Genomic DNA, 16,606 nt, shown 5'->3' with positions numbered 1-16,606 from the left:
AACATGATCATGGCGGATCTTCTATCTCAACCGTACTCCTGCGCTCTCCCCACACCCCTTGATGCCTTTACAGTCCTGAAATCTATTTCCTTCTTAAATATATTCAGTGACTTGGCCTCCACAGCCTTCTGTGGTAGAGAATTCTACAGGTTCACCACCCTCTGAGTGAAGAGGTTTCTCATCATCTCAGTCCTAAATGGTCTACACCGCATCCTGAGACTGTGACCCCTTGTTATAGACCCCCAGCCAGGGGAAATAACATCCCTGCAGCCGTCTGAAACATATAAATTCTGACAGGGACGGACAATGAGATTTCCTCTCATTCTTCTATACTCCAGTGAATATAGGCCTAGTCAATCCAATCTTTCCACATACGACAATCCTGCCATCCCAGGAATCAGTCCGGTGAACCTTCACTGTACTTCATCTATGGCGTGTATATCCTTTCTTGGGTAAGGAGACCAAAACTATACACATTACTCCAGGCGTGGTCTCACCAAAGCCCTGTACAGATACGGTATACATCCTTGCTCCTGTACTCAAGTCCTCTTGCAATGAAGGCCAACATACCATTTGCCTTCTTAACTGCTTGCTGCACCTGCATACTTGCTTTCAGTGATTGGTGTACAAGGACACCCAGGTCCTTTTGTAGATCAATATTTCCCAATCTATCACCATTTAAATAATACTCTGCCATTCTGTTTTTCCTACCAAAGTGTATAACTTCACACTTATCCACATTATACTGCATCTGCAATGTATTTGCCCACTCACTCAACCTGTCTGAATAACCTTGAGGCCTCTTAACACCCTCCTCATTGCTCACATTCCCACCAAGTTTTGTGTCATCAGCAAACTTGGAAATATTACATTTGGTTCCCTCATCCAAAAAATTGATATATATTGTGAATAGCTAGGGCCCAAGCACTGATCCCTGCGGTATCCCACTAGTCACCTCTTGCCACTCAGACCCATTTATTCCTACTCTCTGTTTCCTGTCTGCTAACACGTTCTCAATCCATGAACCAATTCACAATCCATGAGGAACTCCTGCAGCGATGTCCCGGGACTGAGATGATTCCCATTGACTCCAGTTGAGTTCGGGCTCCTTAATGCCACACTTGGTCAAATGCTGCCTTGATGCCAAGGGCAATCCCTCTCACTTCACCTCAGGAGTTCAGCTCCTTTGTCCATGTTTGAACCAAGGTTGTGACGAGGTCAGGAGGTGAGTAGCCTTGGCGGAACCCAAACTAAGCACCAGGGAACAGGTTATTTATGCGTAAGTGCCACTTGATAGCACTGTCAACGGCCGCTTCTAAATTTGCCCCGCTTGTGTGTTCAGGACATACCTGGGCAATTTCCCACATTGCTAGGTAGATGCCAGTGTTGTAGCTGGAGCAGATTGACTAGGGGCCCGGCTAATTCTGGAGCACAAGTCTTACCTGTATTATTGCCGGAATCTTATCAGGGCCCTATCCTGCAATATCCAGTACCTACAGCTGTTTCTTGATATCATGTGAAGTGAATCGAACTGGCTGAAGACTTGCATCTGTGATGCTGGGGACTGCAGGAGGAGGCTGACATGCATCATCCACTCGGCACTTCTGGATGAAGATGGTTGCAAACGCTTCAGCCTCCTCTTTTGCACCGATGTGCTGGGCTCTCCCATCACTTGAGGATGGAAATATTTGTGGAGCCTCCTCCTCCAGTTAGATGTTTATTTGTCCATCACAATTTACAACTGGATGTGGCAGGACTGCAGAGCTTAGATCTGATGGTTGTGGGATTGCTTGGCAAAGTATTCCTGTGTTGAAGCTTCACCAGGTTAACACCTAATTTTTAGGTATGCCAGGGCTGTTCCTGGCATGCCCTCCTGCACTCTTTATTGAATGAGGGTTGATTCCTCGGCTTAATGGTAGTGATAGAACGGAGGGTGTGCCAGCCTATGAAGTTACAGATTGTGGTTGAATGCAATTCTGCTGCTGCTGATGGCCCGCAGCACCTCATGGATGCCCAATTTTGAGTTGCCAGATCTGTTCAAAATCTACCCCATTTAGCACAGTGGCAGGATCACAAAACACACAGAGGGTATCCTCAATGTGAAGACTGGACTTCGTATCCACACGGACTGTGTGATGGTCACTCTTACCGATACTGTCATGAACAGATACATCTGTGACATGTAGACCAGGGAGGACGAGGTCAAGTAGGTTTTTATCCTCCTGTTGATTCCCTCACCACCTGCCTCAGACCCAGTAGGGAGGACGAGGTCAAGTAGGTTTTTATCCTCCTGTTGATTCCCTCACCACCTGCCGCAGACCCAGTCTAGCAGCTATGCCCTTTAGGGCTAGCCAGCTTGGTCAGTAGAAGTGCTACTGAGCCATTCTTGATAACGGACATTGAAGTCCCCCACCCAGAGTACATTCCAGACTTGATATTGAGGACTCCAAGGGCACCCGACTGTATACCACTTTCCCGCAACCTGCCCATATGCAGCAAGACCTGGACAACATTCAGACTGATGTGTGGCGCAAATGTTGCTTGCCACTTAAGTGCCGGGCAATAACCATCTCCAATAAGAGAAAGTCCAACAATCTTGCCTTGACAATTCTGTTGCACGACCATTGCTGAATCCCGCATTAACATCCTCCTGGGGCGGGGGCGGGGGCGGGGGTGGGTGGTTACCAATGACAAGAAACTGAACTGGACCAGCCACATAAATACTGTGGCTACAGGAGCAGGTCAGAGGCTGGGAATTACATAGTGAATAACTCAGTTCCTGACACTGCAAACCCTATCCACCATTAACAAGGCACAAGTTAGGAGTCTGATGGAATACTGTCCACTTGCCTGGATGAGTGCTGTTCCAATAACATTCAGGAAACTCGACACCATCATGGACAAAGCAACCCACTTGACTGGCACCATATCCATCATCTTCAACATCCACTCCCTCCACCACCGATGCACAGTGGCAGCAGTACATACTATCAACTCACTAAGGCTCCTTCGGCAGCACCTTCCAAACTTGTGACCTATACCACCTAGAAGGACAAGGGCAGCAGATGCATGGGAACACCACCAGCTGCAAATTCCCCTCCAAGCCACACACCATCCTGGCTTGGAACTATATTGCCATTCCTTCAGTGTCACTAGTTCAAAATCCTGGAACTCTCTCATAAACAGCCCTGTGGGTGTACCTACACCACATGGAATGCAACAGTTCAAGAAAGCAGCTCACTACCTTCAAGGGCAATTAAGGATGGGCAATAAAAATGCTGGCCTAGCCAGTGACTCCAATGTCCCATGAAGGAATTAAAAAAGGAAACTTCTGGTGGTTCTGTTCTGTCGATGGGACAGGACATACCCAGGGATGGTGATGGTGGTGTGTGGGACATTATCTGTAAAGTATAATTCTGTGAGTATGACTATGTTAGGCTGTTGCTTGACTAGTCTGCGCAACAGCGCTCCCAACTTTGGCATAAGCGCCCAGATGTTAGGATGGTGGACGTTGCAGGGTTGATAGAGCTGGCTTTGCCATTGTTGTTTCCAGTGACTAGGTTGATGCTGTGTGGTCCATCTGGTTTCATTTCTTTTGGTAGACTTTGTAGCAGTCTGATACAACTGAGAGAGTGGCTTGCTAGGCAGTTTCAGAGGATGTTTAAGAGTCAACCACATTGCTGTCAGTTTGGAGTCTGCAGGCCAGACCAGGTAAGGGCAGCAGGTTTTCTTTCCTAAAGGAGATTAGTGAACCAGATGGGCTTTAAGGACAATGGTTTCGTGGTCACTATTACCGAAACTAGCTTTTAATTCCAGATTTTTAAAAAATTAATTGAATTTAAATTCCACCAGCTACCATGGTGGGATGTGAATTGGTATCCCCAGAGTATAAGCCTGGGTCTTCTGGATTACTAGTCTAGTGACATTACCATGATGCCATCACCTCCTCTTTCTGCCTACCAAGCCAGTGATTCCAACTATATTTCTTACGTTACTTTCCAGCTTCAATAATGAAGTCTTCCTGCAGTTTTAAAACACAGCACAATACAAAAAAAATTAACATTTTGACATAAAAGGTGATCTGTGCGTATAATTACACTTTTCATAGAACTGTATTATAATTGATCGTGCCCCCCACCCCAAGCTACCACTAGCCCTAAAAGACGTCCTGCTGGATATCTTGGGCCATGCTAATATAAACATAACAGTAATGCATCCCAAAAATGCCCCCATTGAAATCATATTTTTCTATCACACAAACCATTCAAGTTATCATCATAGACTAGAACAGGAAAGAAAAGGGCTCAAAAAAAAAAAAGGGCAGAAAAGCATTTTAAAAAATCACCACTGCAGACCTAAGAGAACAAAGTAAACCAGCCAGGTTGATCAATTAAAATAGAGTGGCTTATAGACACTTTGTATAACAGTCTTATTGGAGCAGGAGCACAGATATGGTGCTTACTTTGTCTAGTAGTAGTAGTGGTGTTGTGAGAATGAATTTTTGAAAATATCTTAGGGAATATTCTGTAATTCTGTAAAGAAGGCTGTGAGTGAGTGTGGTGTGCGTGTGCGTCAGAGGTGATAAGAAATGCGTTTACATCTTGCAAGAGTTCCACAAGCAAAAAGTAGTGGGGATATTATATTTTATTGGCCCGAAAGCAAAGACAAGATGGAAACATGTAAGATCTTATATTTGGAAGGCTTTGAGTTTCAAAGAGGTGTGAGAACAATGGAACTGAGATGAAAGGGAAAAAGTAGTATTTAGAGTTGCTGTTGAGCTAGAGCAGTTGAGATGCGTGGAGATAACTGGAGCTATTTGAGCTATTGCTGGAGCTCTGGGCTGGGAGAGGATGCAGTTCAAATCACCCAACCAGTCAAGCCAGAAAAGTCTTGGGTTGCAGCAAGCAGTTTTATTCTGAAGTGGATTCCACCACAAGAGGCGAAGAGGGTAAAGATTATGTGGTGCACCTTTATTTAAGCTACAGCAGTTTGCCTTGTGTAATATTACTGGATTTCATAGTTAGACAACTCTAAGTGTTGCCTGAAAGGTGTTAACTTTGGGTTGACCAAGCAGCGTGTTTTATAAGACTACCCTTAATTGTGTAACTGTAAACTTGTGTACTTAAGTTCTCATATTTTTGTTAAAAATTTTACTTTCAATTTTTAAAATCCTAAAAATGTGACTGGACCTCTTACTGCTGAGATCAGTCTTCTTCTCGGTTTCAGAATACGAAAAAAGGTAGTGCCCGTAAACCAAGTTTCCTTCTGGGGTTCGGTTTGCGCAGCAATTTACACTGGCCGTGGTCATAACAGTGTTACAAAAGAAAATGTTAGCTGTTAGTACATGATAAATGTAGAAACTCCAGCAGCAATGACGATGAGAAGATTATTTTCTGACACTACAGTGTAGTTACTGTAACATTACATTTTGCTACTTTAAACAACTTGCTAGCTTTCACACATGGGTGTGTTACTATGGCTTTATTTTCAGAAGCCTTAGTCATTATTCACCCACTTGCACTGACTAACACTGTATTGTTCCCAATACAAATGATTCCAATGACCTCCTGCATTTTTAGTTCCCAATGCAAATAAAATCATTTAAGCCCTTGGCACACAATCATCCAGCTACTTCTCCATCATATATCATGGATGTATAATTTTGATATTGGTCAATAAATCTGAATAGTGCTCTCACAACTGTATAATAGTGCTACAAAAGAAAGAGTACAAAAAAAAACAAAGAACTTACATTTATATAGTGCCTTTTACAAAAGGAGGATGTTGCAAAGCACTTTCAAGCCAATGAAGTTTTTTTTAAATGTATTCAGTCATGAAGCTAACATTTTTTTATTTATATTGTTGTGGTTTATTGTAAAGTAGGTTTATGGGCGTGAGTGTAGATAGTTGTCCCTGTGTGATTTAATTGAATTAGAGTCAGATAAACTGCAAGCTTGAAATTATCAAAAGAAATTAGGGGTAAAAGTCAATTGAAATGCTAATGAGTAAACATGGATGAGGGTTTAGCATGTAGGGTGTGAAGGAAATTTGCATTTTTTAGATAAGAAGGGTTTGTTTGGGTTCCAAAGCGATGGTAGGATGTTTACAACTAACAAGATAAGCAAGGTCAAACAGTATGTTTATTTTTCCCAAAGGTACTGACCATATTGGCAACATGAAAGATTTTTATATTATGAGAAAAGTAAATTTCTAAAGACATATAGAACAATGGAATTTACAGAGTAAAGTCAGAAAAACATATAAAGAAGGATGGAGGGTGATGCTGTGGGGGTGGCAGGTAAGATCTAAAAAGGACCATGTAAAACAGCCTTGGGGAAGCCTCCAGCCACTTTTGTAGAAGTCTGCTATGCCCAGTAACCAAAAGGTGGAGGAAAGTCTTTGGAATTTCACTGTCAAGTAGGTTCTGTGGTAAACTTGCTGGCTTGCCTATTTAAATTTACAATCTATTTTTGAACTGTTGCCTTAAAGGGCATGTGTAGTTGGGAGTCAGGTTAATCTTGGGAGTTGTTATGGTATTAAGTAACTGTAATCTTATGTAAAACAAAAACAGAATTACCTGGAAAAACTCAGCAGGTCACCCCTCTCCTAACTATACTCAGTTCTGTGTCGACTCTTTTCTTCTCCACCGATGCTGCCAGACCTGCTGAGTTTTTCCAGGTAATTCTGTTTTTGTTTTGGATTTCCAGCATCCGCAGTAGTTTTTTGTTTTTATCTCTGTGTTGTAATCTTATGTATGTGCTTGAAATCTTTTATTTTCCTAATAAATGTTTTAATTTAGTTTTATTTTAAATCTCTAAAGGCATTAGTGGGCTCATACTTCCAAATTCAGTGCATAAATCTTCTCGCAATAAATATGAATTGCAAAAATGTTGTGATAGCATGGCCAAGTTTCCCTTATGGGTTTGGTCTGCCTGACACTCATCACCTGCCACATCATAACGATTCACTATTGTAATGTAGGCAACGTAACAGCCACTTTATGCACAGCAAGCTCCCACTAACAATAATTTGATGATGAGAGACAATGCATGTTAAATTAAAAGGGTTGCGAGGAGACAGACTGGGGCATGTGCATTAATCTCAGATGATGACAGAACAGGTTAACAAAGCAGTTAATAAAACATACGGGTTCCTGGGTTTTATTTATAAATAGAGGAATAGAGTGCAAAGACCAGAAAGTCATGGTAGAACTACATAATGCATTAGTTCAGCCCCAGCTAGAGTACTGCATCCAATTTTGGGTACCACACTCGGGAAGATGTGAAGTCTTTGGAGAGGGTAATGAAGAGATTTACTAGAATGGTTCCAGGTCTGATGAATTACAGTTACATGGATAGGCTGGAGAAACTGGGAGAAAACTAGAGGTTGTCAGTGCATAAATAAAATGAAACCATCACATTAAACCATAATTCTGCATATTATAAGTAAGTGGGAAAGCAAGTTCAAGAGGTAGAAAACTGAACAGTTGGTTGGAAAGGGTTTAAAATAAATCTCTCTTCAGCTGGACTCTCTGACCCCACAACAGTATTATTGTCCTAGAATTACCTCCAGGTCTCTTATTACTGGTTTATCACTGCATTATAATTTGTTGACATTCACTTTTTTTTTTAAAGTCAGGAATCATGACAAAATGCTACTGTAACCAAATACCCTTTTAAAATCCTTGTATTATGTGACACTAAAACGTTCTGTTGAATAAGTAGTGAAAAAAAAACATGGTAAATTACAAAATTAGTACCACAATCATCACTGAAAGTAAGAGAAATGCTAGATTTTCTGTACCTTTCGAACCACAGGATCTTGACAAATCCATTTCACCACTGCATCAAAGATATACCTTTCATTTCCCACATTCAACTTTTCCAAAGAGATAATTTCTTTCACTTTTTCGTGGCCTAGCTCCAGGAACTCCTCGGTATGGGCGACATCACGGAAATGTGTTTCCAGATACTCGGTGGCTATGTAGTACACATGTTGCAAAGAGTAGTGCAAAGCAAAGTCACGTATGCCAATACAGTTCTCAGGAGCAATGCAACTTTCTAAAAATTCACAGCACAGGGCTTTTAAATCAGTGAGGAGGAGAAGATCTGCAGCCTGCACAATATCCTGAATAGTGTCTTCACTCAGCTTAATCTGAAAGGAGGAAAAAAATGATTGCATAACACAAAGAACTCAAGAATAGCATTGAAAGAATTTCAATTTTTACATTCCTAGAATATGCAGTTTATTCATTGCTGGCCGTTGCTGACAACCATCATAAGAGTTTCAATCAATCTTCACTCGGGCTCCTAGTATTTCCCCTACCAGGGGCTGCTTAAAGTTAACAACTTGCACTTATATAGTGCCTTTAACCCAATAAAACATCCCAAAGTGCTTTACGAGTGCATTATCAATCAAAATTTGATGCTGAGCTGCAGAAGAAAGTATCAGGAGAGATGCTGTAAAGTTTAGCCAAAGAGCTAGGTTTTAAAGGAGCACAAAGAAGTAGCGAGGTTCAGGGAGGGAATTTCAGCGCTTAGGACACAGGCAACTAAAAGCACCACCACTAATCTTGGAATGCACAAGATGCCAGAATTGGATGAGCACAGAAATCTCAAAGGTTTGTAGGGCTGAAGGAGATTGCAGAGATTGGGAGGGATGAGACCTTAGAGGGATTTGCAAATAAGGGTGAGAATTTTAAAACTGAGCTATTGCCAGATCAGTACTCAATGCAGACCAGCAAGCACATATGATGGATGAATGGGAGTTGACACGAGTTACTATACGGACAGAAACGTTTTCGTTAAGCACAAGTTTATGCAGGGCGGAAGGTGGGAGCTGGGCTAGGAAAAGAAAGTGTTACAATTGTGAGATTTTATAAAGGGTTATGTTTTAAGCTGTTTCTTTAATTCAAGGTAAGATGGGGTAATAAAGAGCTACAAGCTCTGCCTGACAACAAACTTGTGTGACTTGGTTACCATGGGGACAGGGGACACAGGTCAAATATTACTGAAATCTGTCTGTCAGGTTTGACACCTGAAAAGAAAAGACAGAGCATGTGGCTTTGCCATGGTTAGACTTACAGACTGAGGCCGCTGCTCTTGCTTTGTGCAGACTTACAAATTCCCAGGTGGTCTGATTAAAAAACCCTGGACAGACAGAGAAGTAGCAGCCATTATGAGCAGCAGGGGAAAAGCTGTGCTCTTCTAGTTACCAGGCAGAATGCTAGTGAAAGCTTGCCCTCTGGGGGAAGAGGGGGGACCTGCAGAGATTTAAGGTCACTGGAAGATTTGCCCTGGCGAGGCCGGGAGAAGCAATTACTAGAGCAAGCCTTGCCGTTGGAAGTTGGTTTGGGGATTCTCAAAAGACCAAGGGAAACGACTTTCGGCAGACACTAGACGTAACATTGTAACAACTCAACTTTAACTAGTAACAATTCCACTTTATCTTATTCACTTCAGGGCTTACAGTCGGACAAGCCTTCTTCAAAAATTCCAAATTTAACAAATTATATGAAAAAAAAGGCAGGCAGCTGAATCCCTCTGAAACAGTAACTGGAGTATGCAGAATTTGAATGTCAGTCTATCAAATTTAGAAAGCTGCCAAAAGGACACATTAACGAATTATGCTGTATTTGTATTAGAATCAAGTGACTCAGCGCATCTCTGAAGCATACTGCTCAATGACTAATCAAACCATCATCGCAATATTATATAAAGTGGGTGCGATTTCTGTGAGTGAAGCTGACTTTTAGCTCCTATATTCTATTATAAATTAAAACATCTATAAATTTAAAATCTGGGGCAAAAAGATTGTCCCAAAAGATTTGAACTGTTCATTCTATGTTTTCTACAGTTCTAAGAGATATTAATATTTTGATGCACAATTCAAACCTTAAAGTATGTACAAAATAATAGTTAATCCATCTGATTGAAGTGAGAAAAAACAAATTGAGAACATACTAGACCTTATTAAAAGATTAATGGTATAAAAATCAAAATATATCTAAATATCATGTTGCTCTCTAAAAATTGCCTTCACCTTCAGTTTGAAAACAATAAGCATAGCCTTCATTAAAGGATTCAAAGAACAATGGAACTAGATTACCATACATTCATAATCAATGGGAAGAAAAATCTAACTCCTCCATGATTCCTTTGAAATAAAATTGTTCTGTACTGGCGTCATTTTGCCTTTACTGAAGTAAAAAGTTAACCAAAATGTTCCATTATAAAGAGGGTACACAAAATGTACAAAGTCAACATAGAAACAGAGAAAGGTTCCGTACCTGGCCACTAAACATATAATCCAACAATTCCCGCATAACAGCGACAGAAATCCCATCTAGGATAATTTTATACGCTGAACCATCATCTGTCGGAGCCGTATAATTCAATTTAGTCCTGAAATACAAACATCAGACTGCAATAAGTATCTAAAATGGTTACACTTCATGGTATGGTAAAACACAAAGCAATCACAATTCAACATGTTTGAAGCCAAAATTAAAAGCACTGTTATCAATACATGCTCTTCATAACATGATTTTATTTTTAGCTGGTGTTGTTACAGAGTGTCTGTTAAGAAACAACAAAAACATACAAGACTGTTCAATGGTGCTGGAAAACATATTTGAAAGTAAAAACATAATTCAATTTTTCCAAAATTCCTAGTCAATGTCACGCAGAAATCAAGTCAAAGGGAGATAGATTCCTTAATGCTGAGATCAGTCAAATAATTAACTTTGTTCAATGTGAAAAATCAATTTCCACTGCTTTATCCATTATCTTTGTGGCAAAATAGTGAAGAAATGTGTTTATGAAATACATAGCAACAATATTAGCACTGTGTAAAGTTGATTACTGGAACTGTACAGATAATAGGTAAATATGTGTAAGCTAATTTATTATGTCACATCACCTGCTTTGGTTCTAAACTATTAATGCCTTCCAATAAAAAAAATGTTTCTAAATACACCCTTTCTGGTAAGCGTAAGATATAATCTAATTGCTTTAGAACAAAAATTTTGACAAACTTTATGGTTTTTTTATTAGGATTAAGATCCATTATACCATTTAACAGAAAATCTTGGTTTTCTCCCAAACACTTTACACTCCATCACACTCATATCTCCCAACAAAATTCATTTCAGATGTTCATTTGTAAATTCTGAATTGAAATTAGAAAAAAAGTTAAGCAATGGCTGCCAGCTGGTTCTCTGCCCCAGAAAAGGGCCCACAACTGCCAATGGAAGCAAATCTCTTCTCCAATAGGCTTTTAACATCAGAGGATGAGATATCATGGCTTACTCATGCACAAGACCTGGTGCTGGTTTCAGAGGAACATTGGCAAAAGGCCTTGGAACAAATTACTTGCCTATTCTCCTGGCCAGGACATGATGTCTGATGCAGCGAGATCTAAAGAGCAAAATTGTTACATTACGTAACCGAAACACTCCATTCCTGGGTTCCGCCAGGGTCACTCAGCTCCTGACCTCATTACAGCTTTGGTTCAAAATGGACAAAAAGAGCTGAACTCCAGAGGTGAAGTGAGGGTGAACCTTTGACATCAAGGCAGCATTGGACTGAGTGTTGCATCAAGGAGCCCTAGCAATAATGGAGTCAATGGGAATCAGTGGGGAAACTCTCCACTGGCTGGAGTCATAACAAGCACAAAGGAAGATGGTTGTGGTTGTTGGAGGTCAGTCATATCAGCTCCAGGACATCACTGCAGGAGTTCCTCAGGGTAGTGTCCTAGGTCCAACCATCTTCAGTTGCTTCATCAATGACCCTCCTTTCATCATAAGGTTAGGTGTGGATGCTCACTAATGATTCAACAATATTCAGCACAATTTGCAACTCCTCAGGTACTGATGCAGTCCATGTTCAAATACAGAAAGACCTGGTCAATATCCAGTCTTGGGCTGACAAATGCCAGGCAATGACCATCTCCAACAAGAGAGAATCTAACCATTCAATGGCATTATCATCGCCAAATCCCTCATTATCAACATCCTATGCATTACCATTGACCAGAAACTGAAACAGTCTAGCCATATAAATACTGTGGCTACAAGAGCAGGTCAGAGGCTAGGAATCCTGCGGCAAGTAACTCACCCCCTGACTCCCCAAAGCCTGTCCACACAAGGCACAAGTCAGGAATGTGATGGAATATTCCCCACTTGCCTGGATGAGGACAGCTCCAACAACACTGAAGAAGCTTGACACCATCCAGGACAAAGCAGCCTGCTTAATTGGCACACATCCACAAACAATCACTCCTTCCATCATCAATGCATAGTGCAGCAGAGTGCAAGATGCACCGCAGGAACTCACCAAGGCTCCTTAGACAGCACCTTCCAAACCCACGACCACTCCCATCTAGAAGGACAAGGGCAGCAGTTACATAGGAACACCACCACCTGGAAGTTTCCTTCCAAGCCACTCACCATCCTGACTTGGAAATATATCGCCGTTCCTTCACTGTCGCTGGGTCAAAATCCTGCAACTCCCTCCCTAACAGCATGTGGTGTAGGTACATCCACAGTAGACAGCAGAGGTTCAAGAAGGCAGCTCACCACCACCTTCTCCTGGGCAATTAGGGATGTGCAATAAATGCTGGCCTAGCCAGCGAAGTCCACATGCAATGAGTGAAGAAAAAAAAAGAAACCCATGCACTATTACAGGAGATGTTATACCAGCATCTGTAAGCTTCAGGGGTTTTGAGGTATAAAACCCTTTTACTTAAAATATCTAAGTTCCGAATTCTTAATTCCTAACAATGGGGTCCTTAGTTGTGCCTGACCTAACAAGGTATGAATAATTAATATTTATGAATCAAGTAGAATTTATCAAGCAAGATGGTACATATACATAGCAAAAAGCAGTGAAGACAGCATGGATGTTTCTTTTCCCTCATGGCCCAAGGATTCCTCAAATGCAGCCAGCACCGACCATGCCTTCCTCCTTCTGTCACTGAAGTGATGTTACGTTGAACTATGTCTCAGAAGACCCGTACCACAGAAGCCACGATAAAACTGTGCCGATGAAGACTCTGGTATTCCAACTTTCATCCCTAAATCTGACTGTCCCGCTTCCTTATTTGGAAATAGTCCAAATTAACTTCTTTCATTGGCTTAAGGTGAGGGTCATCAGGTGTTATGCAGACTGAAGACAAAAGTCCATCTCTTATTGCCTGGGCCCCTGGAGGTACATTCTATTATGAACAAATGGCTTGGTACCAGGTGCCCTGCTTTGTTGTGGTATATATTAATGAACTGTTCATCAATGTGGGGGGAATGATTAAGTTGTTTGCAGGCGACACAAAAATTGTTTTTTGCTGCAGACTGCAGGAAGATATCAATGGACTGGTCAAGTGAGCAGAAAAGTGGCAAATGGAATTCAACCCAGACAAGTGTGAGGTGATGCATTTGGGGAGGTCAAACAAGGCAAAGGAATACACAATAAATGGGAGAACACAGGGGTGTAGAGGAAGTAAGGGACCTTGGAGCGAAAGTCCACAGATTCCTGAAGATAGGACAGGTCAATAAGGTGATTAACAAGTCATATGGAATCCTTTCATTTATTAGCCAAGGCATAGAATAAGAGCAGGAAGGTTATGGTGGAATTGTATAAATCATTAGTTAGGCTACAACTTGAACACTCAGTGCAGTTGTGGTCACCTCATTACAGAAAGGATGTAATTCAGTAGAGAGGGTACAGAGGAGATTTGCCAGGATGTTCCAGGACTGGAAAATTGCAGTTATGAGGAAAGATTGGATAGACTGGGGTTGTTCTCCTTGGAACAGAGGTGGCTGAGGGGAGATTTGACAGAGATGTACACAATTGTGAGGGTCCCGATACAGTGATGGGAAGGGCCTATTTACCTTAGCAGAGAGGTCTGTGACCAGAGGGCATAGGTTTAAAATGATTGGTAGAAAGATTAGAGGGGAGAGGAGGAAAATTGTTTTCATTCAGAGGGATCTGGAGGTCTGGAACTCACTGCCTGAAAAGAGTAGTAAAGGCAGAAACCCTCAACTCATTTAAAAGATGCCTGGATTGACACCTCAAGAGCCATAACCTGCAGGGCTATGGACCAAATGCTGGAAAGTGAGATTAGGTTGGGAGGCTCGTTTTTCAGCTGGCGCAGACACGATGGGCCAAGTGGCCTCTTTCTGTGCTGTAAACTATGATTCTAATGGCACATCTTTGTAGATACAGGTGGTTGTACAAATAATGTTGCATCCTCTAATCAACAATACAACCCATGATAAACGTTCACAACAATTTTACTAAGTCCCACGGATACCAAGACAATTAAGATAATTCCTACCATAATGCCAGGAAAAGAATGTCTTTCTTTTAAAATACAGGTGTTCTGTTCTGCAGATGTGCTTAATCAATTATGCATTTACTAAACAAAAACCTAACAGAATACGTGGCTGTGTTTAAAGAGAAGCTGTCATACTAAGTTCAAACTGCTGAGATTAAACTTTTTATTTATTTCTTCAAAGCTGACGAAGAAGCCCCCAGTTGCACAGTGCAATTAAAACAAATACAATTCCTTGAACCCAAGACTTTTTGGTACCTTTAAAAGTAATTAAGTCATCAACACCAGTTCCTCGCAAACAGCTGCCATCCTGTTCACAGCCTGCCTTAGCTGTAAATTGTCTCACTAGCAGAAATTCAAATTGAACTGTTTAAAAGGTGGTCAAGGTAAAATCCATAAATATTACTTCAAACCAACATTAGAAGCCTCAAAATTAGTATTCTCAAAATCTTACAGATGTAATGCTGACAGTATGTTATAAAATCCAGATCTGCACTTGATATTCCTTTTGATTCAGCTTCATCAGTTTTTCTGATAAGAAAATTCTGAGCCCGCTACAATCAGGAGGTTACATTTACTGCTCAATAATACATTGAAAACTTGTGGGTGTGCTGGATATTATACAAGAACACAAGGAATAGGAGCAGCAGCAGACCATAAGGCCTGTCGAGCCTGCTCAGCCATTCAATACAATCATGGCTGATCCTGGGCTTCAACTCCATTTTCACCATCTACTCCCCATATCCCTTAATTCCGAGAGACCAAAAATCTATCTATCTATCCCAGTCTTAAAACGTATTCAACGATGCAGCATCCACAACCCTCTGGGGTATAGAATTCCAAAGATTTACCACCCTTTGAGGGAAGTAATTTCTCCTCATCTCAGTCATAAATGATCGGCTCCTTATCCTGAGACTGTGCTCCAATGTTTTAGACTCCCCAGCCAGAAACAAACAAACAATCTCATTGTTTACCCTATCAAGCCCCTTCAGAATTTTGTAGGTTTCAATGAGATCACCTCTCATTCTTCTAAACTTCAGAGAATATAAGTCCAATTTACTTAACCTCTCATTATAGGACAACCTCCTCATCCCAGGGACCAATTTCTCTGCTGTAATGTCTCCAATGCTCATGTATTGTTTAAAACTGGAGTCCAAAACTGCACACACTATTCCAGATGTGGTCTCACCAAAACCTTGCACAATTATAGCAAGATTTCTTTATTCTTGTACTCCTGTCCCTTGCAATCAAGGCCACCAACACCATTCCTTCACTGTGGCTGAGTCAAAATCCTGGAACTCCCTTCCTAACAACACTGTGGGTGTTCCTCCAACACATGGACTGCAGCGGTTCAAGAAGGCAGCTCAACACCACCTTCTCAAGGGCAATCAGGGGTAAGCAATAAATACTGGCCTAGCCAGCGATGCTCGCATCCCATGAACAAATTAGAAAAAAAATGCAATTTGCCATCCTAATTGCTTGCTGCACCTGCACGCTAGCTTTCTACATTCCTTGTACAAGCACATCAATGTTCTTTGAACATCAACACTTTCAAGTTTCACACCTTTTTAAAAAATTCTGCTTTTCTATTCTTATGGCCAAAGTGAATGACTTCACACTTCCCTACATTATACTCTGTGTGCCATCTTGCTTCCCACTCACTTAACCTGTCTACTTCTCTTTGCAGCCTCTGTGTCCTCCCCATAGCTTACTTTCCCAGCTAGTTTGGTATTATTAGCAAACTTTGATATATCACTCTCTGACTCTTCATCCAAGTCATTAATATAGATTGTAAATAGCTGAGGCCCAGCAATGACCCTTGCAGCACTCCATTATTCACTGCCTGACAACTTGAAAAAGCTCCATTTATGCCCACTCTATCAGTTAACCAATCCTCTATCCATGCTAAAATATTACTCCCAACTCCCTGAGCTCTTAACTTGCCTATTTACCTTTGTGTGGCACCTTATCAAATGCCTTTTTGGAAATAATCTCACACATGCTCTCCATGTGCATTTCTTTCCAGCACTGCAGATGATAAAACACTTCATTGAGATGAGGCCAAGTGTAAGCCAAATGCTGGCTAGTTTTACATGTAATATATGAACAACAGAACTTTTCTCAGTTAATCTGATAGCAATTCTACAACTCTCCTCACAACACAGACGTTAATAAAATGTTACAGAACACATTACGAGATAAATACAATTGGAGATGAGAAAACTCTGAAATTTTTCAGCCTTAATTATTCTCTGCGTGACTTTCTTCAGAAATATGC

The 16,606-nt window shown here is 41.1% G+C and overlaps 1 protein-coding gene across 2 annotated transcripts in view; it reads right to left on the bottom strand.

Moving 5' to 3' along the window:
• The window catches only part of gan (gigaxonin), a 108,832-nt gene that overhangs the window by 78,157 nt on the left and 14,069 nt on the right, over positions 1-16,606 (bottom strand). For both annotated transcript variants that reach the window (XM_078544548.1, XM_078544546.1), the window contains exons 2-3: positions 10,289-10,403; positions 7,804-8,154 (exon numbers count right to left, since the gene is read on the bottom strand). In XM_078544548.1, the coding sequence (XP_078400674.1) occupies positions 7,804-8,154; positions 10,289-10,403 (466 nt within the window). The remainder of the gene's footprint in view (positions 1-7,803; positions 8,155-10,288; positions 10,404-16,606) is intronic.

Source organism: Cetorhinus maximus, chromosome 6, assembly GCF_964194155.1.
Source record: "Cetorhinus maximus chromosome 6, sCetMax3.hap1.1, whole genome shotgun sequence".
Classification (NCBI taxonomy): Eukaryota; Metazoa; Chordata; class Chondrichthyes; order Lamniformes; family Cetorhinidae; genus Cetorhinus; species Cetorhinus maximus.
This window is presented reverse-complemented; position numbering and strand designations above follow the sequence as displayed.